General features: G+C 55.5%; 6 protein-coding genes across 6 annotated transcripts; 3 read left to right on the top strand and 3 right to left on the bottom strand.

Moving 5' to 3' along the window:
* Positions 1-75: 75 nt before the first annotated feature.
* BDP81DRAFT_314007 (uncharacterized protein) lies at positions 76-2,412 on the bottom strand (the record flags this gene model as incomplete). Its single annotated transcript, XM_060583952.1, has 3 exons — positions 76-1,813; positions 1,863-2,307; positions 2,364-2,412. 3 exons carry the CDS (start codon positions 2,410-2,412, stop codon positions 76-78), a joined length of 2,232 nt encoding a protein of 743 aa, XP_060448134.1.
* A 329-nt stretch (positions 2,413-2,741) lies between these two features.
* BDP81DRAFT_421194 (uncharacterized protein) lies at positions 2,742-3,250 on the top strand. The gene is made up of 2 exons (XM_060589903.1): positions 2,742-3,174; positions 3,229-3,250. The coding sequence occupies exon 1, from the start codon at positions 2,846-2,848 to the stop codon at positions 3,086-3,088; it is 243 nt and encodes an 80-aa protein (XP_060448133.1). The 5' UTR covers positions 2,742-2,845; the 3' UTR covers positions 3,089-3,174; positions 3,229-3,250.
* A 772-nt stretch (positions 3,251-4,022) lies between these two features.
* BDP81DRAFT_178789 (uncharacterized protein) lies at positions 4,023-6,832 on the top strand. Its single transcript, XM_060582247.1, has 2 exons — positions 4,023-4,983; positions 5,033-6,832. The coding sequence occupies exons 1-2, from the start codon at positions 4,464-4,466 to the stop codon at positions 6,721-6,723; spliced, it is 2,211 nt and encodes a 736-aa protein (XP_060448132.1). The 5' UTR covers positions 4,023-4,463; the 3' UTR covers positions 6,724-6,832.
* Positions 6,833-7,510: 678 nt separating this feature from the next.
* Positions 7,511-9,485, top strand: BDP81DRAFT_313800 (carboxylesterase; the record flags this gene model as incomplete). Its single annotated transcript, XM_060583929.1, has 3 exons — positions 7,511-7,841; positions 7,916-8,190; positions 8,304-9,485. 3 exons carry the CDS (start codon positions 7,511-7,513, stop codon positions 9,483-9,485), a joined length of 1,788 nt encoding a protein of 595 aa, XP_060448131.1.
* A 707-nt stretch (positions 9,486-10,192) lies between these two features.
* On the bottom strand, positions 10,193-11,461 carry BDP81DRAFT_391616 (uncharacterized protein; the record flags this gene model as incomplete). The annotated part of the gene is made up of 2 exons (XM_060587565.1): positions 10,193-10,593; positions 10,651-11,461. 2 exons carry the CDS (start codon positions 11,459-11,461, stop codon positions 10,193-10,195), a joined length of 1,212 nt encoding a protein of 403 aa, XP_060448130.1.
* Positions 11,462-18,138: 6,677 nt separating this feature from the next.
* Positions 18,139-20,549, bottom strand: BDP81DRAFT_447201 (uncharacterized protein; the record flags this gene model as incomplete). Its single annotated transcript, XM_060592155.1, has 3 exons — positions 18,139-18,382; positions 18,439-20,286; positions 20,341-20,549. The coding sequence occupies 3 exons, from the start codon at positions 20,547-20,549 to the stop codon at positions 18,139-18,141; spliced, it is 2,301 nt and encodes a 766-aa protein (XP_060448129.1).
* Between the last annotated feature and the right edge of the window lie 3,886 nt (positions 20,550-24,435).

Below are 24,435 nucleotides of genomic sequence, written 5' to 3'. Positions count from 1 at the left end.
GGAGAATGGTATTTGACAACGTATCCAACTCCAAAAACACCGGTGCTAGCCGTCAGTCTCATCATGTGGTGGTCATTACAACATCATGCTCCTTCTCCGCATCGAGACTTTGGAACTTGTTTCCTGAAAGTCGCTGCTCTCCACACTCTCGAAGCTGCTATCCTCAATACTTTCTGCTTCTGCGCGATTTCTTTTGGGCAAGACCATCGACGCTCTCTTCCTGGGCCCGCTGGACTTGGGCCGTTGGCTCCCGTCTGCCCCCTCAACTCTGAAGTCCTCCCTCGTAGCAGACAACGCTCGTCTTGATGACTTGGACTGGCGCGGTGGCAGAGCGAGGTCCTTCGACTCAGAGACGCGGAATGTGTCGCTGGCTGGAGTTGAGGCGGGGAACTCGTAAGGATCAGCTTCCCTTTCGGGCGACAACGTCGATTGACGGCTGGTCGTCTTCTCTAGGGGAGTAGAGCTGTTAGGGTTTTGTTGAAAAGGTCTCTGTCCTTCGCTCTCGCTGATCGAGCCCGACATCATGGCAGACGACCGTTTCTTACGAATTGGTTTCGCGACGGCGAGCAGCCGTTCCGGCGATGTCGGTTTGTCGATGGGTTCATGGGGGCTCTTTTGACTTTGCCGACTGATTGCAGACGGTGAAGCAGCAGCCGCAATCTGCTGCCAAGTAGCATCGTCACAAGATTCGCGTTTAATTATTGGTGCCGCGTCCGTCGCAGATGGGTCTGAACTGGCGCTGCCACTACGCTGAAGGTACCTTGTCTGACCGGTAACGGCGTCATAAAGTTCCTTCGTAGGGCGTCGCATCTTGTCACGCAGATTCGGCTCTGCATAGCTGACCGAAGCTCGCGCCCGCCTGCTTGGCCGCGAAGTTTCGCCTTGAGAAGAGATGTCGTTTGGCGGGGGCGTGTCCCGAACACTCGGCAGGCTCATTCTGGACGCTGGCTCAGGGGATGCTGGAGAAAGGAGAGCTGCTTCGATAGGGACGGCTTCTGTGCTCGGCAGGACATCAACAGTGGGTGCCGGCGATGGCACAGTGGCAATGACCACTTCGACTGGCTCAGGCTCGGATCTGGATTCGGCCTCAGCCTCTCTAATCTTCTGCGCGGCCCGCTGGCTTGCTGCGCGCGGCTTCGGCTTCTCAGGAGCGGCCTTCAAGTCATTTGCTGCGTCCTTGGAGCTCTTCACAGGAGAAGCCATGTCGTCATTCGTGCTCTTGGCCGACAAAGGCTTTCTCGAGTTGACTGGTGCCGACATCCGTTCTCTAGCTTCACGGCGTCTGTTGGCGAGCTCTTTCAGAGTCTGCCCGCTAGGTTGCTCGCGTGCCTCAAGCGGACGTTGTTCGGGCTCCTTCGACTTGGAGGGTTCGATGGGTGGTTTGGTGACCTTGGCTAGGTCATCTCCCATGCTGTGCTTTCTCTTCGACCCAGCCTTGACAACGATCGGATGCACGGGGGGCAAAATGGGAGTCTCCTTGGGTGGTCGCTTGGCATCGGGTCTGAGTTCTTCTGTCTTGGTTGCAGGATCGGGCCGCACAATGACATTTCTCTCGGGCTTCTGTGCCGTTCGGGATACGGGTGCCGGAGCTACTGGCGCTGGTGATGGCGATTGCACCGGCGAGCCACTTGTGGCTGCCTGCGGTTCTGCGGCACTCAGGGGTTGACGAGGGGATCCGATATCAACGGAGTCTGTATCTACGAATCGGGACATTGGTGGCGGACCAAGTTCGGGAGAGTCGGCGGTATCGGCGTTGTCTGTCGTGTCGGTCGTGTCGGCGGCTTCTGAGCACAGAGCTAGGATCTGCTCACGGCTTTGTTATGTTAGCAACGCAAGCTTGACAACAACCACATCCGACTTACTCAAGCGTTGCCCTCGGATAGGACTTGTTCTCTGTAATAGGTGGTAGACGGCCCTCCTGGAGCGCTCGAGCCTCTGTGTCCTTCACTGGCTCACGTGGCGGTCGTCTCTGGGGAGGGCTGCCACGCGGCAGACTTGCTCTGGAAATCCGTCTGCCTCGGGGGCTCGCGTGCCTTTTCGTGGGAGGCTCTTGACCGAGATTGGAAAGAAGCGACATGCAGTCCATTAACTGAGATTCGAGTCTGGACCTGATGTCCAGGGCGTGGTCTGCTATCCTCCGAGCATTGCTGTCCTCGAGCTCCTTCTCCAGCTCAATAATTCGACCATTCAACTGGAGGTTTTCTGATAGGGAACGAGAATAATCTGCTTCGAGGTTGTGGATGCGATTCAAGTGAACAGCATTTGCTCTGGCAAGGTCTCTGTTTTGGCGCAACAGCTTCCTACGTACTGCAATAACACAAGTTAGTTAAGGAGATGGGGTGAAGACGAGTAAGTAAACATACGCGTGTCGATGCTATCTGTAGATACGGGGGGTTCGTTTAGTCGGGCCATGGTGCATTCTGGAAAACTGAACAAAAACCCAACGCGTGATGAGACCAAAGGTGAGGAATGAGGGAGTCAGCTCAGCGAAGCCTGACAAGAAGGTGGCTGGGACAGTGACGATGGGGTCGGGGGGAAGGGAGAAAATTTACCGAAGTGTCATTTATTTACACTCGGCCTAATTGGGTCTAGTGTCAACAATGGTGCAGGGAAGAGGGGGTTGCTGGGGGCGCAATTGGACGGGCCCAGCTCTCCACCGCCTGCCGCATCCTTTTTCATGTGCTCACTCTCACCGAACCTTTGACGTTTCCTCCGACCTGCAGAACGCTTTCAGCCCTCTTGATTCATTACCCCGCCACGACGTTCAGCTTTTCCCAACTCGAACCCGAAACACGACGACTCCTTTACGAACGCAAAGTGATAGACTCACCTACCATCTAAAAAGATGTCATTCCCAACCCGATCACTCTCGACTCGACTCCCGGGCGCGGGGTCGCAAAACGCTTCCGCAGGCCCGTCGCCCATGCTGGTTGCGCGCATTGCAGAGAAGAAGGCAGAGCTGGAGCACCTGAAAGATTTGCGCGATCTCAGCGCTGCCGTTGCAGGTCAGATGGAAGCACTTGAGCAGAAGCTGTCGACGCTTTCTGATGGCACAGAAGGTCAGCATGACCCATCGAGGGAACCATAATGAGTGGCCAAGCTGACGGATAAAAGCGATTGCCATGGTTATCAGCAACTGGCATAACGTGCTACGCGCTATCAACATGGCATCCGGTAGGTTCAAGCTGCATGCGATGCACATGATAGTAACTGATACCGAAATTGTAGCCCAACTTGCCAAGCCGCCTCCGCAAGAAGAAACGTTGGAATCGGAGGAATCCAGCATGTCTCTGCCGCAGACACTGGTTCGCATTCCGACAGAGCACGCTCCAACGCTCCAGGCGCAGGCCGAGAACGCAGCAGAGAATGCAGAGAGCAGTATGGCTACGCCATGATAAGCTTCACGAGAGATGGGTCTTTGGCCCGAAAAGCAAAATATTCCTTGGGAAGCGACGGATTTCGAACCGGAGGTACTTTTGGTCGCTGACCACGTCAGCCTGTGTGGTGCTGCTGGTGCAGCATGCACGACCAGGCCTCTCGAGATGCCTATGGGAGATGCACATAGAAGAGAAGCCATCATTGGCTACTGGACCAGAACAACGCGGAAGAATGGCTTGGGAAGCTCACGTTGGAACCGTTGCCGGAAGCTACCAGTCTGTGGCATGCCCAAGTGTTGGCGGAAAGCTACACATTCTAGCGTCCTGTTGCGGCAGTTTGATGTCGACGCTGGATTGGGCAGGGAGGCTCCACCCCAAGTCAACAAACACTAACAAGTGAGGTGCGGGGTTCCAGACTCCCAAATGGACGGGAAGGACGCGACTTGAGTCTGAACGCGCCTCTTAGTCATCTCCATCTGGGCTCACCCGTTGGCCGTTGCCAGTAGCGAAACGGGAGGTGCCTCACCCCTCGTGGCTACCCGAACGACCTTGGCAAGCTGGCCCTCAGAAATAGGTCGGGACTCGGGAGTGAGGGGATCTATCGAGCCTGCCGCGCCCATGCTCATTTGCTGTTGGTTGGTGGCTTTATTGGCAGGACACTCACAAGTAGGGGAAAGATCAAATTGAAGCCAATTTCCCGCCATCTTGGTGGCTGTCAGGCTAGAAATCCTCCTCTTCCATGTCACTGTTTGTCTTGCTTCCATTCCGCTTCCATCTCAAAGCACCAAGCACTTTAGCCCATCATACTCAAAGAGCTCTTCTTTTTGGACACCTTCAGCCCTCTCCTCCACACTTTGGCTTGAACCAGAATCATACGGCCAATACAAAGAGTACCGTGTATGAAGTAAGGATACCTAGTGTTCCAGCCAATAACCCCGCCATATTACACGTACCCCAGCTGGTCACAAGCGAAATTGCTCCCCAATCCCAGACAACCCACGTATTGCGGCCCATTGTCTTTCAATTTGTCTGGGGTCGGCGGTTCCTTGTCTGGGTTCAGGTCGGAATCGGAGATTGTCGAGCATAATGGGTCGCCTCTCTCGATCCAACACCGTGGGACACGGCTTCGGTATCCTCGAGGACCCCTCTGGTCCCGGCCATCGTGCTTCATCCGACGCAAACGGCGCTCACACCTCCAACGACGTTGCTGCTCTCGAAGATTGTGACACTAACAGTCACCAAAACACGCCAGAATTCATCGACGCTTTAACCGACAAACTCAAGGAACTACATATTTACAGTCCTAAAAAGAACCGTGCCGACAGATCACTGCTACAACCTGCACGACGACGCCGCTTGACTCGATCCTCCATTGACACCAAGATCTTCCCAACCCTTCAACACATTAGGGAGGAAGTTGAAATCTGTGACGGAAACTCGGCTGTGACTAGCCCTACGCAAGGACCAGTCCTTGCCAACTTGCCTCGAGACACCAAACAAGACGAGGGTATCCCATCATCAACTGAAACACGTGCTGCCGTACCTACTCCCCCTCGCCAGACGTTGGACTCATTTGAAGCCAACGGATCCAACTTCTACTCTGAAGGTTTGCTCATCCGATTGCTGCCATGTGGTCCTTCAACTAACCATATTAGTCCTACACGCAATTGGCCTCGAACAGCAACATCTGGATCCTGATTTTGACATAAAGAAGTCCATCGCACGGCACAGGGCAGGTCAGTATGACTGCGTACTTTCGATTCCGAACCCAGGCGGCCCGGCTAGGCGCAACAATGCGCCCAGTAAACGAGCAGATACCACGCTCGACTACGGCTGCAACGTCTTAGTCCACGCCGACCGCACTGAGGAAAGTTTTTGCAGTCAGCGCAAACCGGCTAATGCCTTCAAACTTCTAGCAACACCTCTGATATTTGACGAAGTATCTCGGAGTGCGTCATATACATCTTCAAAAAGCGACGACAACATGGCTGTTGCAGAACCACTTGTTCGGCTTGCCTCTCCAGCGCCTGCTGGATACGAGAACACCATGACGAAGTCTGCCATCAATGTATCCGTCGTTGAACAGACTCACTCCAAGGAGTCGTCTTTAGACTACGTAGACCATCCCAAGGACAGAGTCGTTTCCTTCTCGTCTACGGACGAGAGCAGTGTCCCGACGGAAGATGTTCCCCGCACTCCATCGAGGTCGACCTCGACTAGCTCGCGATCTCGAATTGAGGACTCAGTAGAAGCCATCGATAAACTCGAGGAGGAATTGGAGGCTATCAACACGCGCTTGGCGACACCAAGCAAGTCGCGACGGATTCAATCTCTGACCGACGAATCTACTACTACAGTTTCCACAAACGAATCAGTCACCAAGCGATCTGCCTCAACGTTGAAGCGCACTCAATCCGTCGGCGCTGCTGCCAACGCGTCGTCCCAGGCACGCGCAAACCAGAGAAAGTCGGTCAACTTTGACAACGACACCCAAAAAGGATCGCCTATGCAGGCACCTGCGAGAAGGCCTGTGGCTCGTCCAACCAGCCTTCTGCCACCCAAGCCGCCTGCTAAATCCACAAGGGCTCCTACAAAGCCCTCGTTTGAGCTGCCAGGCGAGGCTACCGCTCGCGATATCAAGGCGAGGCGCGACGCTCGCCTGGCTCAACAGGCCCAGGAGAAGGCCGCTGCGGCAGTCCCCCAGCGTACCAGATCTCTCAAGGCCCCGACGAAGCCCAATTTTGAGCTACCTGGCGAGAAAATCTCCAGGCGCAAGAGGGAGGAACGAGAAGCCCGTCTCAAACAACAAGAAGAGGATGAGCGGAAGCGTCGCGAGTTCAAGGCGAGTCCTATCAAGGCGAGGCTTGGGACCGCTGCGCAACCTCGAGAGACCGTGGCTAGTCGAGCTCGCCAGAACAAGGGATCTGAGGCCAGCGACATGGAAAGCCCGTCGAAGCGCTCGTCGATTATGGGCACTCCTCGTACACTTGCGAGATCAGGTTCGACGAGGTCACCGCAAACTCGCGGCAGAGGTACCTCACAAGCCGGTACAGAGACTCAGCTCAGCCGCGCTACGTCTACATCTACCGGCAGTATGAGCGGCAAGCGGAGTGCGCTGTCTGTTGAGGAAATCGAGCAGCAAAAGGTCAAGGGTCGTGAGGTCTTCCACCGTGACAACTCTTATACCGAAGACAAGGAGCGGGAGCGCCGCGAACGTGAGTGGAATGCTAAGATGGCCCGCGAGCAAGCTGCGGAACGCTCTAGGCAAGCGAGCCGGGAGTGGCGTGAAAAGCAACAACGTAGCAAGCTAGCTATTCTGGCTGCCGCGGCAGGCCAGGCGGCATGATTTGCGGTATGTAAGTATTTTCCGGGCCCTTGTTGGCAGGGTCCGGACTTGTAGATTATTTGACCAGTGCGTGGAGCCTGGCGCCTGTATTGATTGAGACTGCGCGGAGTTTGGGGCAACGGTATTAACTGTTCAGCCGGCGATGCGGACATTCAGACGCATGCCGTGTAGATGTTTTGAAGTTCGGGTTTAGAACTCGCTTTTGGTTAAGCATCGATATGTCGATCGCCTTCATTGATTATAGTTTCTTTAGGCCCGTTGGTTGTCGTAAAATATCTCTTTTACACCAAGAACACAACTCCAATGATGCATGTCTGAATGTGTGAGCAGTTGCAGAACAACAATGTCACTTTTAGACCAGTTGAAGTATCTGAAATTCAGTGGATTATTTGGCACTCGCGGCGGAGATGAGACTAGCCAACGTGAAGATAGATGATTCGCCGTGATCAACAGAACAAGGCAGCGTGTTGTAAAATGCAAACCGGGGCCGGCCTGGAGGGGAGGCGGCACCGCACGGCCGGTAGCGTGCCGACGCTAGCGGAGCACACCAACGACGTCCGGTTGAATGGGTCCAGCGGATGAGTCGCTCGCCTTCCATTTACCTTCCTTACATCGACGTCCAGGTGATCACAGAATCGATAAAATCAGAGAAGCCAAAAGCAGGCCATAGCCCATCTGAAACCCGGCACGATTAAATCCTGAGCTACCTTACTTCATTTACACAACCTCGGCACCACCGTCGGCAATCCCAATTCTTGGTGCTTTACCGCGAAACCCTCATCGGAATATGAATCCCGCAGCCTCAACCCCGTCCCGAGACCAGCGGCCCACGGTCCGTCTGGATCAAGGAGCCTTCGTCGGCATCACGCTCTCCGAACCAGAGTTCCTGCGCGGCGTGGAGGCGTTCCTCGGCGTGCCGTATGCGAAGTGCCAACGTCTTCGTCGACCGGAGGCGCCGGGCCAGTCTGGCGATTCGTTTGATGCGGCCGAGTATGGACCCGTGTGTCCTACCGCGGACCCGACGTACCCTGCGGATGAAGAGGGGTGTTTGAACGCCAATATCTTTCGTCCGGCGGGGGGGAGAGTGGAGGGGAAGAAGGTTCCTGTGTTGGTTTATAGTACGTTTGTTCCTGCCCGATGCGCGTACGTGCGATTCTTGGTTATGTTAGTACTGACGAGCGTGGGGATGTAGCGCATGGCGGTGCGTTCAATTTTGGAAGGGGAGGGGACAGGAACCTTGCGGCGTTTGTCTCGTTTTCGAAGCGTGATGTGGTTGCTGTGAGCTTCAACTACCGCCTCGGTCCGCTGGGTTTCCTACCGTGTGGGGTTGCCGCCGGAGAGGGCATCGCGAATCTAGGGTTGATGGATCAGAGGGCCCTGCTCGAGTGGGTGCAGCGCAACATTGGCAAATTTGGTGGTGACGAAGGGGATGTCACGGTCATGGGCTTCAGCGCCGGGGCGCATTCGGTATGGTCCATTCTTCCTCATAACCACCTTCCACCCCCCTCTGTTTCTGTTGGCCTACCTAAGTACGATGCGGCCGTGTAAGAAGTGAAAGGAGTGCTAACACAATCGTAAAGCTCGGCCACCACCTCCTCTCCCCGCCCTCCCGCCGCCTCTTCCACCGCGCCGTCCTCGAATCCGGCGCCCCGACAGCCCGCTCTGTCCTCGCGGCCACGCATCCCCGCCACAAAGCCCAATTCACCCGGTTCCTAACCCACGCAGGCCTCTCCAAGCTCTCCGCAACACCAGAGGACATCCTCCCCGCCATCCGCGCCCTCCCCTTCGACAAACTCCTCCAGGCCTCGCTGATGACTTGGTCAGAGTGCGCCCCCTCAATCCAATGGCCCTTCCAACCATCCATCGAGTCCATCAACAGCAGCAACACCAACGATACCAGCATAATCCCCCTCGCCCCAATCAAAACCTGGACCTCGCCCGCCCTCCCAAACCTCCCACCCCTCCTAACAGGCTTCAACACCTCCGAAGGCACAATGTTCGTGCCAGCAACAGCCTCCTCCCCAACAGCCCTCTCAGACTTCTTCTCCGCCCTCATCCCCCCCCTCTCCGCCGCAGACCTCGACACCCTAGAATCCCTCTACCCCCCGCCATCAACGTACCCGCCTCCTCCGACCGCCTCCCACGGCACGCAGTTCCGGCGGCTGGCGCAGGCGTACGGGCATTACGGGTATATTGCTCCGCTCCTGCACTCGGCGCACTTTGCCTCCAAGGCCGGGGTTGCCGGTGACGCTGATGCTAACACACCCGCTCCGGTCTGGGTATACGAATACGCCGCCCACGCCGACCTCGGCGCCGCAAACCACGGCGACCACGTCCCCGCCGCAACGCACGACACGGACATCCTGACCCCACACAAGACGCCCGGCCTGCTCGCCGTATCGGACGCAATGCACGCCCACTGGTCCACCTTCGCCACGACCTCGGACCCCAACGACACCGAGAACACAAATTCCAGCGGTCTCGTCTCCTGGCCCCCCTTCATCTCCCCCTTTGGCGACACCGCCGCGGACGACTACATCCCCAGACCGGCAGACGACCCCACGGAGACGAGGGGCAAGATCCTCGTCTTTGGCGAGGGCAACGACGAGCTCATGGGCCGTACGGGACAGGGGCGCAGGGGCACCGTGGCGCGCGTGCGGACGCTGACCGAGGCCGAGGTGAGGCAGTTCCGGTTCTGGTGGGATCGGGTTGGGTTGAGCGAGGGGATGGGGGTCGCTGAAGATGAGGGGGCCAAGTTGTAGTAGGTCTGGTATGGATTCTGGTATAAGTGGGAAAATGATGTTATTAACGACGGACTCCTCTCTTGAAACGAAAGTAGTTCAGAATGAAAATGCACAATAGAGCGATAATAATGGATGCAAGGGTAGATTGACAAAGGAATATTCATTCATACGTGTCTATGAGACTGTGTTTCGAGATCTTGGTGATCTCGGCTATCCTACTCTTTTACTACCTACTACTGTACTAAAATCCTCCAAGTTTTCTTGTGCGGCAGCTCCCTGTCGTCAAGGTAGTCTTGCCTGCTTTGTCCAAGACAGCAGCAAACCATGTTGCGTGTGCGCACCGTTTGTTGGCTTGCTATATACAACACATTAAACTGGAGCAACGCGCTGTGGATAGCAATGATCGTAACAAATCCCCGAGATGTTTATATATATGACGAATAAATCATGTGCGTCGAAGTGGACTATGATCTCCGTGGCATTTGGCGAGCCATTACCGGCGAAACACGCCAGGCAAGGCAGCGGAGTAAATGATATTAAAGGTAAAAGAAGCTTCGCGAGGCGAGTAAAATGCCGCCGTCGCATGATTCCGTAAATCCGTAACGCCGTGTGTTTCTCGATTTCGAGACCGTTGGCCTGATGGGGATGGTGGGTATCTTCGGAACAGAACCCCCAGCAGACTAATAAACAACAAAACTTTTCTGTAGTAACACACCAGACCTTTTCTAAAAGTTCTGGGAAATACCAGCGTTCTGTTGTTGGGGATAGTGCGAAGGGTTCTCGATCCGAGTGTTGCGACGAGCTGGGTTGTCGCGGATGACCGGTTGGCCGGGAAGCTCAGTGGCCGGGTTGGCGTACGGGCTGTCAGAGTACGGGTTGTTGGCGTACTGATCGTAGTAACCATTGCCGTTGGTGTTGCCATTGCTGTTGCCGTTGCTACCACCGCCGCTGTATGCCATGCCGATTCCGTCAGAGGTATCCGAGTGGTTTCCTGCACTGTAGGAAGATGACGCATTGGAAGGTCCACGTTGAACACCGCCTCCACGGTTCATGGCTGCCGAAGGGCCCATGGCGCCGAGGATCTCGCCATCAGGTGAGTACGAGCCGTCGTTGATCAAAGGCTCTCCTGAACGGTTGTCAGTTCCTCCATGGCTGGGTGAAGTTGTGTCCGAGTGTGCCGCACCTGTGTTGCCTCCGGACATGGTCGTGGACGCCTTACGTCCGGTGGAGCCGGCAAGAGTGGTGGAACCCCAACCACGGTATCCGGATGAGGCCGCATCTTCCTTCATTTCGTACGAGCCGCCATCGCCAAGGGACGGGATGGTGGGATCCGCGTTCGGGTTGAAGGCGTAGTCCTCTACCTCCTTGCGTCGCTCCTCCTCGGCGTCCTTGCGCTGCTTTCTCTTTCTCCAGAAGTAGAGGCCAGCCAGAATGAGCAAGGCAACAGCAGCAATGGGCACGACAACGGCGACAGCAATAGTGCCTCCGTTACCGAGACCGCTCTTGGAGTTACCACCGGAGTTGATGGCGCCGCCAGAGGCCGTGGCAGAAGCAGATGAGCTGGCAGCAGTTCCGCTCTGAGTGACGCCCTTGGTCTGAGTGATGACGGTGAAGATGGTGCTTGTCTGACCTCCTGCTTCGGTTGGCGTGATGATGACGGTAGTCCCTATGAGAGTTGTTTGCAGTTGCTGCTGGCTAGTAGTTTCGGCTGCTTGAGAAGTCGGAGCCTGGGTGCTCTGCTGCTGAGTAGTTGGTGCTGCTGCCGCAGAAGTTGTCGCTGCCGGAGCTTGAGACGTGGTCGGCGCTGCTGCTGCTGCAGAGGTTTGCTGAGTCGTGGGTTGTTGTGCGGTGGTAGGCGCCGCTGCCGCAGAGGTCTCTGCCGGAGGAGTGGTGGTGGCGGCGGCAGCGCTCGTTTCTGCGGGTGCGGAACTGCCAGGCGTCGCGGCCGGGGCCGTTGTGGCCTCGCCGCCCGGAGTCGTGGCATTTGACGACATTGTGTTTTCCTGTCTCAGCAAGATCTGTGGCGGGGGACTAAGTGGTAGAGACATATTAGCGACTGGCGAGGGAGCAGCTTTGATGGCATCGCCAGACTCCGAAGAAGGGATGACGGGTATTCAACAAAACAAGACGACGGGAAGAGTTGAGATGGGACGAGTAGTTGGGCAATTGGCAACCAAGGCAGAAGACCCAATCATTTTGTGCGTAACTAACACAACAGATGCAGCAGGTTTCTTGGGAGGCAAATTGATGATCGGCAGAGATGCCGTAGTGCACTCGGCAAAATCTGGGAAGCACAGCGTCGAACAACGTACCTCCAATGAGAGCGATTGGCTCACAGGTAGCTTTCAGGGCGGAAAAAGGGAGGTGTTTCAACACAAGCGATTCTGCAAAGAGCAATTCGTCGATTTAGAGGCGCGGTCGATTCTCAACACGGCCGTGGGAGAGACCAAGCTGGCGATACACGTGGAACTGACGGCGGTACGAGGCCTCAGTTCAGGGCGACACACTGGTGACGGGTGCGTCGGGGGTGGTCGAGTCGAGGATGGATTCTTTGGAAAATGTGGGAAGTGATTGTCGCGTCTGGGCGGTAACAACGGCGATGGAGCGACGGGTGCTCAGACAAGACGAACGGTTGATAATTGGCGCGGGTGGCTGAGTCAGGTTCAGGTGGTGCCTGTGTGCCTGTGAGGGAAGCTCCTAAGACGGACCTTCTCCTGGCTACTGCGCGGGTCGGCGTTGGGTTCGGCGGTTGGCAGGGCCCTACTTCGCTTCGTACAGACGAGACGGTACCTGGTAACGGGCAGTCTGCGTATGCGACTATGCGTAGTGCCGCGCGAGTATTGTCGATCCGCAGTGACGAAGTGGGATCGATTGGCGACGGCGTCAGAGGAAAGTGGGAAAAAGCAAAAGGACAGGGCAGAGAGGATTTGCAAGAGTTAGAGCGAGAGGAGGAAGGTGGAAAGTAGGGAGAAATGGGGAAGAGGGGAAAAGAGGAGGGAAGAAGGAAGAGAGCAAGGTCGTGATTGCCTTGGAAGGATACCGGACTGATGCTGATGCCGCTGCCAATTGAAAGTGAAAGAGGAAGGGCCGGGGAGGGGGTGACGAGCAAGGACGGACGGGGACGGGGGTGGAAGGATATTGACGGGAAGGCAGCGAAAGGGAGGGAGAAGGAAGGGGGGGCGGGGAGGTTAGCTCCGAAGGAGCGGCAGAGGAAGGCGCGGAAATATGTATGTTTTGAGCAAGAGCAATCCAGTACGGTATTCGTGCGGCGTGCCTGCCCAAAGTGAGGTGGACCGACCTCCTTCCTCCTTCCTCACAGCCCTCCAGGCTCCCGCCCTGCCTTCCATTTTGCAATACCTTAGGTACCTTAAGGTAGGTAAGGTACTTCGTACTTTCCATTCAACCTTTGCCTGCATCGGGAACAATTGGAAGTCACGGCCGTCAAACCTGCTGGCGTGTGTCTGTCTCGTGTCCGAACATCTAGCTCCGAGCTGCACTGCAAGCCAGCCTCCAGTGCAGGTGGAAAGCCAGAACTGTAGCAATGGAAGACCGAAAAGGGAACACGATGGCAGACTGACCTGACTTGACCATCCACCGTTAAGGTGCAGGTGGGTGGCTCAGCGGGAGTTAGGGCCGCTGCTTCAGTGGCAGGGCGCTGAGCTATGCTGCGACCAGCCTCAGGTCAGCCAAGCCAGGTACTTACTCTCTTCTACAAAAGCACCACTGGACACAAACAAGTACCTTGACGATTTTGCTAATGCATCTCCCAGTGGAGCGGACCTGGAGGGAACCTGACTAGGACAAAGTACCTTGTAGAAAGGGCCGATCTGCAGTTCGCGCGAAGCATGCATGGCACGTTGCAACGAATTGCCTCGACCATATGGATATCCGGACAGAGAGAATGACTTGAGGGCCGTTGAGTCCAGCGAGTCTCGAGTCTCTTGACAAACTGACAGCTTTTGTCGCGTGCCCGAGAGGGAAAAGGCGGCTTCTGCCGTCCATCATCTCCCGTGTCTCAGTCATTTCGCAACTGCTGCGGCACATGCCCGTTGAGATTGCGAATTGCTGAGCCGCTGCCTTCTCTGGCTCGCAGGGACCACAAAGTCCTCGAGCCTCGAGGGACCCCTGGCACGAACCAAAAAGCCTAAAGCCCTTAGAGCTGTCTACAGTCCACGGATACTAACAACTATTACTCTGTAGGTACGGAGTACCAAGGACGAATAGATAGAGAGTACTCCGGATGGCGGCAGCGGATGCTTCCAGTCCGGGAATGTTGGCTGCTTCCTTTCATATCGTCGAATGCCTGCCGAGTCTTGTTCTGGTCCAAACGGGCCAAAGAGGGAAAGACCAGAGACCTCAACCCACTCGGCCGGCCTCAGCTCTCAGGTATGCCGCAATGCAGCCGCACATGGTCCCTGATGTCGTTCCCGATGTCGCGGCTTCGACACTTCTCAACCAGGGACTTGAATGCAAAATACAACACCTCAAACGCGACACGCCAGGCAGATACGCAAGCAATTCAGCAAGGCATGTCGGTCAAGTTTCATCTTATCTGCTCTCTCTTCTCTATTACTGCAGACTCTAGCCATCGCCCAAACCTAAACACTTCAGACGACGGACAGCCCTCAATCAAAATTCATTCAGTCAAGCCCCACGAGTGACGAAGGTTTCCTGCTATGTAGTGTGCTCCGTACGAACATCCCGGCAGGCCACCCTTTAACCAGTCCCTGCACCGGCCGTGCCTTGCTGCTGTGCGGCAATGCCCTGGGGCTCGCTCTGGACTCTGGACTTTGGACTGGAGTACTCTCCCTCGGGCCCGTGGAGAAAATTTACCTCATCAACGGGATTCGCGAATTCGCTTCGCTTTGCTGGGGACACCGGAGGGCCCGTTCGCTCCCTCTCGTATCCAGAGTGACGGTTGATGGCTCCAGAACTGGCTAATTAATTTCCCTTGTCCAACGAGCATGCACCTTCCTGGTAAACCACGCCGCCTGCCAGGTCCACTGTCCGCAACTCTCGAGATGGCATCATTTGCTCCCGAAGAAGAAGGGAAGAAACGCATCAGAGCCTTCCTCCGCTCAATATGTATGGATACAGTCTCCAAGAGTCAAAGTCGGCAAGTGCCCGTTGGCCCTCGTCTACGTATACGTACCGGGGTCCAAGTCCACCACGTTGGCATGTCTCAAACACAGGAAGCCAACGCTTGGTCAGGAATGTCACCGACATTCATACACCAACAAGCAGTCATCACAGCTCTTGACGTTCAAATTTGGATGCATGCCTCCGAGGCTCTGTTATCTCTTGGCTCTCGCCATTCAACCCACTATTGTCAACTACACCGACTATCCTGGTGGCTTGTTTATTTTGAAGCTCATGTCCACCTTGCTCTCCCTTACATCTTCTCTACAGCGACCAATTTCAGCCTTCAGCAACGTGAGGATTTGCCTCCATCTGCAGACTGCTCGGCGCCTGTGGAGCCGTTCATATCCCCAAAAATAAAGGCTGCTGATCCACAGCCGGTGCCTTTCTCTCGGCGAGCACCGCATTCGATCTATTGTGCGATCCCATCGATCTACAAAGGTAGCCAGCCGTATGGCGTCAATTGCGCGCTTCTGTTGGTCAGATCGGCGGGATTTTGGCCCTCCTGAACAACCACTACACTGACAGAATGCATCCCAGCCAGCTGTTCAAGCGCGACAGGACGAATTTCGAACGAAAGCCAGCCGGGTTGAAAGAAACCCGGTCGGCCCTGTCCTGTGGCGACTGACAACCATCGCGGCCGCCCACGTCGGATGAAAGCTTGAGACTTGCGGCTAGAGGTAGACAACGATCTTTGGTTGATACAAGTCCAAATGCTGACTTGGCAATGGGCGGCTGGCATGACATTGCTGATGCCTCTAGGGCTGCTTTCTTCGATAAACGCTTGCCTGACTAACAACCGGTCGTTTCTCCGTCGCCATGCCATTGGCACGAGCTTGTTCGACCAAAGGTTACATCCCTCCTGAATTTCATGTAGCACTCGTGGTCAGAGTATTCTGTTATCCAGACCGCTCCGGAAGCTTGTCACACAAGCCTCGAAGCTGCATAGTCCAGTATCTGGATCAAACAACTCCACCGCCGCCTGTCTGCAAGTCATAACTCAGAACCTTTCGCCTTCAAATCGATGCTGCCATAATACTTGGACGAATATCAAGGCAGTTTGAGTCTGACTGCATCGGTCGTTATCGCTAATATGGCGGGCTTTGTCATCGCAATGGCCGGCTACTATGACTTCGATGGCACATATACCTCCACATGACGTTCATTTTCTCCAACCCTGGCCCAGCACCCGCAAACAACAGCCGGGTTACAATGTCAAGGTTGGCCCCAGGATGTCGAGATCTGATGAGGTAGTGGCATAATAACAGCAGGAACAATATGCCCTAGGTTCGGACAGGGCTCTTCAAAGCAAAAGATCTACAGCAACCAACGTCATGTTCCCCTCACGTCCCTCCACACTCACGGAGCATTGACCACACTTCGATAACCTCTCAGCCTCTTTCCTTGGAAAGCATTTTGCAAAAAGGGTCTCAGGGTCACTTCGTCCCAACGTCTGGACTCCAGGCTTTGTCCCCAATTCGACGACGAGACACCTCCCTGCTCAGACTCAATCGTTCCTACACAACTCTCTTCGGACCAAATCCGATGATAGCGATGCCGGTACCCGTCGGTCGGATCGCCTCTATGCAATCGACTCTGCGCGTCTGCTCTGCGTGGTGTCACGTCAGCATATGCGCCGTCGAGCTGCCGGGACTCTCTCGCCGACAGCAAGAACCTTCGATATGATATATCTCACGCCACTTGGCCGGAAACGTACATTCGGCACGAGGTAAGGTAGCGCAACACCTGCATAGACTCAAAGGTATATGCACTCGACGTTGTTTGCCAGGTCCGTACCGACACCTTTTGGCCCATCGAATCGGCAATCAGGAATTCAAGACACCAAGTTGACCTCTACAAGAGATCGTTCTTTGTCTCCCATTTCTATTTTCCCATCTGTCCGATTGACACTTGATTAGCCTAACGGCGCTCAATTGGCTTTCACCACGGAGTCTCCAAAACCGCCACACGTATGGCTGTGCCCTCCCAAATGCCATACCTACTTCAGAAAGCACACAGCCTTCCAGCCATTGGCTTGCGGGAGCCCTCCCCTCGAGCAAACGCCACTAACTGTAAGCTTGGGTCAAGCGTGAGCCTTCCCGCTCCACACAAGCCATCCAAGTGTCCGATATAAAAATAACTTTACCATTAAGCTCTTTTCGGATGCTCTCGAGGCATCTGATTCCCGTCCCGTCTTCTCGAAGCACGCCAAGTGTCGTGTCCGTATGCGCGCCAAAGGGTTCGCTTTTTCCATACGGTACATTAGTCGCGAGGTCGCGGGAAACGGGTTGCTAAGAGTCATTGATCGCTGACTCGCCCCCAAAACAGCCATACGCAGCGGTAAGGCAAGTTGCTTACTGACGGGGCATCCATCGTTCTATCGAAAGACAAACGTTCCGTGTATTCTTATCAAACTGCTTTGGAAACGATGCAGTCAGACTCAGACTAGGCTCTCTTGGTACTCGGTTCCCGTTTCCCGCCCGACCAAGCGGCGGCGGACGTCTGACCTTTCTTTTCGACAAACTTGCCGTTTGCACTTAGAGGGGGAGACTGTGGCGGCGGCTGTGTTCTGTTCTGCACGTGTCCTAGCATACGCCCGTTCACGATGAAAATGGGGGTCACTATCCCCCCGGAGGCCGCAAGATCTACCGATGGGGTTCGGAGGGCTTATCCGTCACCCAGCCTTGTCTGCCCGGCGAGGCCTCGGACTCTGATATGCCGGTGGAGGTGCTTTTGAGTCCTTCTGTGATATGAACACGGAAGTCACTGGGTTTCGCTTACCGCAGATTGGGCCTTGAGCTGGATGCCGAGGTACTGCAGTCCAGATCCGCAAAGCTTACACATCCAGTCGTGGCTGTTGTATACAAAGTACGCAGAAGATGGGAAGTCAAAGGTAAAGATAATCATTGCTTGCAACCAAAGGACGGGGCTTGACGCTGGGTACGTTTTCCATAGCATTCATCACTGGTTTCCGCCCATGGCTGGCGGACGAGAAACAAATGTGTACATCACTGAGCAGACATTGGTGAGAGCCAGCATTCGCAAGGCAAAAGGCATTCATCCCTTGCAATACAAGGGACCCAATTCTCAGTATACTTTCTGTAGTATTCATCATCTAGTTGTTGATGGTTGGCAGACGGTACCAATGTCCCGGAGCCCTTTTTCTATATGCAAACCCTCCGCCGATATCCAAACGAGGCTGCGGGAGGGCTGGTTTAAAAAATAAAAACTATTTGTCGTGACCCAAATACTCCACGCAGCGAAACAGAAAAAAGGGTTTCAACACAGAAGACATTAGCAGTATATCGCTACTAAATGCGAGAAGAAATGACACCGTTATGCAAAATTCAAGTCCCATAAAAGTAAGGGTAGAAAGGCTCTTCTTTTTGTTTGTTCGCGCAAGTTCATGTACATGGATGATCCCGGTGCGTGCGAATATGCTCAAAAGTCGTGACCGTCGATTCGGCGCTGCCGTATCAATACGCGGTAGTCAAAGTAATGATATCAACAAGCAGAAAAACGTCGTTGCCGTTTAAGGACGCATGCCCCATTGCGGCTTGAGCGTATCGTCAAGGGCCGTCTGCGTGAAGACAGTGTCGCCAGGCAAGCGGCTGACTCTGCCGGCACCGCTGCGAAGGGCGGCCTGCTGGACAGCCGAGATACCACTGCGGTTGCTACGGATGCTACCAGCATCACTCATGTTGTCACCGTCTTTGAACTTGCGGGGAGGAGCAAAGTCGAGACCAGTGAAGGTTCCGGATTTGCGCAGCAGGTGACTGTCCAATTGTTAGTGTCTTGTGACTCCTTTGAGCATCTACGGGCTATAACTTACGGGCTGGGCATGGCAGGCATCTCTTCGAAGCTGCTGACCAACGGGGAGTGGGTGGGAATCGCGGGCGCTGCGTATGGGCGTCTCTCACCCGCCGGGCTCTGGGAACGGCCGCGGGCGCGGGAAGAGAAGGTCTCCGGAGGAGCGAAGTCGAGAGGGTTCAGGATGGAGAAGGAGTCATCCTTGAGCTTGGAGGGGTTGGGCATAGTAGTCAAGTCGGCAGGAGGAGGTCCCTTGGGCTTGGGTCTACCACCGGCGGTCCTGTTGGACACTGAAGAGCCAGGCCGAGGAGTGTACTGGCTGGACAGATCGGATCCCGGTCGAGAAGGCCCAAGGCGGCTAGACATAGCCGAGCCGGCACGAGGAGGAGGACGTCTGCCGCCAGGGCCGGGGCTGGCCATGCGACCACCCATGGAGCCGTGCATAGCCCGAGGAGGAGGCGGGCCACGGAAGCGGGAGCCGCTCGGGGGTGGCGTCATGGCACGACGAGTGACGGGCTGAGCATAGGGCATGACGAACGAGTTGCTCTCAGGGTCGAAGTAGGCATCGCCGCCAGGAGCACCGTTGTAGCTCGGGTCGTAGTCCTCGTAGTATTGAGGACCGCCAGGAGGAGGTCCTCTGCCTCTGGGAGGTCCGCGGGGTCCTTGGGGCATGGGAGGCGGGGCTTGGCCAGCGTGTGGGTTGTCGGGGTCGAAGTACTCCTTGTAGAATGATCTGATTCTGTTGGCACGCTCTTCAGGGTCCTCGGACTCCGTCACCTCATCAGGAGGCAGGGGTCTGAAGCCAACTGAGAGCCTCTTGGCGTCCTGTCCCGGAACACCAAGTGCACGTGACATGCGGTTGTCGTTGATATCCACAGAGCGTCTCTGAGATCGGCCTCTGTCCTCAAAGTCATAGTCGTAATAGCTTTCACGGTCATAAGCATTCGTTTCCTCGGGAACAATGGATGGGAGTGTTGAAGGAGCGGCATCCTTTTGGGCCCGGGGGCTGGTTGAGTGAGCAGGGAAGTTCATGTCGTCGAGACCAAGGCCAACAGGGGCCGCAGCCGGCGTGCTATCCAGCTCTTGAACTTCGGGAATGGACGGGTTCTTAGCAGACGGACGAGGGTTGGTTGGGAGTCCCCTTTGAGCAACAGGGGCCGGTTCCGGGACGTCGGGAATCTGAGGAAGAGAGCCACCGTTTCTGTCATCGGGGTACGGCATGGTCTCGATCTTGGGAATGATGGGCTCATGCGAGATGAGCGGGCTTCGAATGACCGGGGAGGTGGGAGACAAGACGACGGGCGAATTTGTCATGATTTCGAGGGCGGGGGAGCCAGACCTAGACTTGGGCGTGGCAAAGGGGTCTGCCGTCGCAGGAGGGGGCCTGGGGAGGGAGTTTTGTCTAGGAGGCAAGGTGTTCTGGGTCATGGTGGTGCGGCCAGTCATGGCGGAGCCGCGTCGGCTCGTCGATTTGGTGTAAACCGAAGCACCGTCGGGCTTGTACGATCGGATGGAACCGACATCGCTGCCGGTGTACCCAGCCACGGGCCGGTAGGGGTCTGCCTCGCTGTGGAGGGTTCTCGCGAGAGAGTGCAGAGACTCACGCGAGCTCTGGAGACCAGGGGGAAGAAGGTAGGGGCTGTCCAAGTTCATGTCCATGGACAGTTGACGCTGCTTCGTGTCGAGACCCATTCCCTTCTCACGGAACATCATGCTCTTGCGCTTTCCTTTTCCGCCCTTATCGGAGCTGGTCTCACCCAGTCCGAAATCCAGGCCTCGGTTAGGATCAGTCGCATCCTCCTGTCTTTGCCTCTTGACATTTCTTCGGTGGAAGTAGAACAACAAGCACAAGGCGCCGACGATGGGAATCCTAAGAACCGTCAGCCCATTCATATATCCTACTCGACGACTTCTGTTGACCTACGTGACACCCAGGGTGATGGGCAATGTGAGAGAAGAAGGGTCGACTGGCTTCTCACACTGGCTGGCCGAGCCGGTACAGGTTTCTCTGGTTCCGATGATACGAGAGACGATGCGCAGGGGCGCGGCGGATCGCTCGTTGTTGACCGGCTGGACATCCCGGATAGGAATTCGGGAGGCCATCACATAGCCATTGGCATTGAACGAAGCCATCTTGAACTTTGGCGGTTTCGACAGTGAGATACCGTAGTATCTTGAAGCAACTCTCCACTGATAAACGGGTTCTCTCTTTGAGGTCGACGGTTGGCCTAAAGACTTTCTCCTTCCTTCACTGGTTGAAATTACCACTATGCCACCATTACCGGACTAAAGATCGTATCGGGGAGTCGGGACGGGTTTCGAGGGGATGGATGGGACAATTGGTTCAATGTCAAGGCACCAAAAGCAAGTAGTCGAAGGTTTCGAGTCTCGAATCGAATCTCGTGGGAAGTGAACGGTTCCGAACGCCTGGGCGGGATGCTGGATACAAAAAAAAAAAGAGTGACAACCACCGAGGATATTCAGTCGGTGGGGATTTTGGGTTTGGGGTTTGTTGTGTTGAGTAAAGAACGACTTTGGAGTGAGTTTGAGAGGTCGGTTAGGTCCGGTGATCCATTCACACAATCCACGAGGTTCCTAAAAAAGAGTGACGAGCCCGCTGGCAGGCAGAGAGAGGATTGTGGAAAGTGGAAAGTCGACGGATGTCACTGGCCTCGGAAGATCAGAGTAACGACCGACGATGGGGGGGAGGAGGGACGGAAGGAAAGAGGAACGAGGGTAAGTCCCTTTTGGGGGTGAGGGCGAGCAAAAGAGAGGCGAGAAGGAGATCCGAGAGTGGGAGCGAAGGAGACGGAGACGGAGACGAGCCACCACAGTCCACAGTCCACAGTCCACAGCAGCAAGCAGCGACAGGCTGCAGGTCAAGCGAAGCGAAGCGAAACGAGCCAACGAGCGGACGGGGAGGAGGAGATTGAGCAGCAACGGACCAACAAGATGGCGACTCCTTCACGCAGCCTTGACCTGGACCTGGACCTGGACCTGGACCTGGACCTGGTGCTGGACAGCTCACTCTCATTGTTCCTTTGCTCCTCTGCTCCTTTGCTTCTGGCTCCTTGCTCCTTGCACCATGGAGAGAAAGAACCTTGAACATTGACCCATGACCGTGAGCCTGGACCTTGTAAGATGGCCGGGATGACAACAGCTAGACCCATCGTGGGCATCCCACGCCGTCCTACCGCCAGACACGAGAGCGAGTGCTACCATTGGATCGAATGGAGTTCAATAAGTTCAATAGCACACGAAAAATGAAAAAAAGATTGGGGGTGAGGACGCGAGTAGGAGGAACCAGTGGACTGTGGGTGGGCGGTACGTACACACCGTACTACCTTACCTACCTACCTAGGTAGGGTACCTAGTTACACAGCACGTACCCGGGATGAAAAGGGGGGTGGTGCCTGTCAACCTGGGAAAGTCCACTTCACAGGTCCATACTCACCACAGGCCCAGGATGACGGGCCGGGGTTGGAAAGAACCGTTTTTTGTGGAAACGGGCGAATGAAAAGCAATTTCCTCAAATGAGCCGGGGCTGGCGCGACTTTTGAACCCCCTGGTCCGAGCCCGCACCGGCACAATTCGACCTCTTCTGCTTCTTCTTCTTCTGCTTCTTTCTTTCTTATTATCTGTATGGAGTACGGAGTATCGTCTTTTTAAAATGGCAGCATGCACAGCATACTTACTATCTGGGTGACTACGTCGGGCTTCCAAGTTTAGCTGCCGACGGCCCCCTTCTCACCATTTGTTTCTTTTCTGGTCTGCAGCACCACATACCACCGCTACCACATCACCATATATCACTATCAATTCGCGCCATTGGCTTCCTACCCGCGCTGTCCACACCCAACCATCCTATCGAGCAGCCGCAAGTCAGGCACGGGCGATTGCTGACTGGCTGATGCCGCCTGTGCCATCCCAAGAGCGTTGCACTAAAATCGATACAAGCGCATGGTCCTACAGGGGCTCTCCTCGTCTAGCGCAGGGATTTGCTGCAGGAACGCGCCCCTCCTCGACCATGGAAGGCTCCAACGGGTGGATATCGTTCATCAGATGGCATCACATTGGACGGACGGGATGGTGAGCCACATCAGTCAGCAGCAGCAGCAACACACAGCACGGTCAACAGACACCGTGCAGAAGATTGTCGCTCTTACGGTCGATTTCTGCCTGTCCAGCCGTCGCATTCTACCCAGCAGGGCCAGCTTCGTCCCAGCTCTTCGCTGTTTGCTGTTTCGTCCGAACCAGTGATCGACTTCTTCACACTGTCACCACCCCCAGTCTGACCGACAAATTTAGCTGGATGGGATGAAAGACATGGGAAAGAAACAGAGAGACGGGATGCTCTGCCTCACCCTGCGATTTGTCCACTTCCCGCCCGCGCACAAGAACACAAGAACACAACCACACAGCAGGCTCGCAGCGCTAATCTTCCCGTCGAACTAGTGGCTTCAGTGGCTTCTAGATCCTCGGTCGCTGTTTCTGGATCCAGACTGGTCTCAGACACCCCCAGCATCTGTTCATATCTGATGTTATGAATTTGCTGTTCGTCTTGTTGTTTTCTTATGCACTGAACATCAGGGGCACAAGGCAATTTATCGACAAGACTCATCGGGAGACTCCGCCGACACTCGAGCCCAGGCTGTCTGTCTCGTCGGCGAAATCACGCCCAAACCCAGCCAGGTCTCTACCGAGATTGGAGCCGTTACCTGAAGCTGGCTCGGGTCTTTGTCTCTCCTCTTGGAAGTCAGGTCCCGGACTTTATCAAGGGTGTGCCGGACGGTGACGACGCCAGCTACACGCCGCGACAGGTTACAACTCTGGACCTTGGAATGAGGTTGTCAACGGTCACGGCCTGGCAGGCGGGCACTCCCGGGGTCAAGTTGAACCTCTCCTGATAACCTCATCGAGGAGGCTGAGCTACCGTCCGCTCTCCACCATGCTCCCCCGCTGGCGCGCTCGCGATCCACGACAGTTTATGCCTCTCTTTTCTTGACGTGCCGGCTACCCATCCAAGCTTACCTATTTTGGTCCAACTCCCAACTGGATTACTCAACGGGTACGGATCGCGGAGTACGGATACGCCTTTTAAGTATCGACCAAACCATCCTACGAAAGGCATAGATACGCCTGCAACCCTAACAAGCTCTACCTATACTTAGCTGCTGGTGTTGAACGGTGCGACGCAGCTCCTGACTTGCGTGTCCCTTATCATGGTTTGCCTCACAGTGCATTCGCTCATCATCGTTTAAATCGCGCGCGCACGGCTTCTTACTTGTTATCAGCGTTTCTGCATGCAACACCGGGCAAACAAGCGCATAGCATAATAGGCTGAGCTTACCAAAACGCAGCAATTGCCAGTGCCAGCAGGTTCAACAACAACACCGACGCGGCATCTCGAGCCGTCATTTCGGCTCTGGGTGGGGGTGGACAATCCCAGTCGCACCTCCAACGACGATCACTCACCTTTTTCAAGGGTAAACACCTCCGTTCAAATCAGAAAGAAACAAGGAAACAAAGACTCCCCTCTTGATCCGGGACCTCCCAGCTTCGCATCATGCGGTCGCAGCGTCGCACCTGTCTCCTTTTACGGGGGATCCATGCAGCGACAACGGAGGGCCGGGTTAAGGGGCCGGTGAAAAAAGAGATGCGGCAGTTGTCCGGCTCAGCGCATCGCATCTGGTATCCTTTCCCGCCGGCACCGATAATCGAGGGGGATCTGAGTCGCATGTCATCGCGATGCATTGCAGTGCCAGTCCCTTTCCTTGGGAATTGGGAATTTGAGCCAGGCGTCTGCCATGGCCGTTGCTAATCGGTTCTCGTCCGGTTCTATCGTGCGAGAATTGCCCTCATCGGGTTTCTGGCCGGTGCTGACAGTGACGCCAAGGCAAGAAAAGAGGGGGGGGGTCCTCATCCCCTTTTTGCAAGACAGTCCCTGATTCCACCGGCGTTCCAATGTCCCCTCCGGCGGTGGCTGGGGTTTGCGGTATTCACATGACTTCAGGCCTCC

This window comes from Colletotrichum phormii, assembly GCF_030913505.1.
Source record: "Colletotrichum phormii strain CBS 102054 chromosome Unknown BDP81scaffold_5, whole genome shotgun sequence".
NCBI lineage: Eukaryota > Fungi > Ascomycota > Sordariomycetes > Glomerellales > Glomerellaceae > Colletotrichum > Colletotrichum phormii.
The sequence above is the reverse complement of the archived record's forward strand: the minus strand, read 5'-3'. Positions and strand labels throughout refer to the sequence as shown.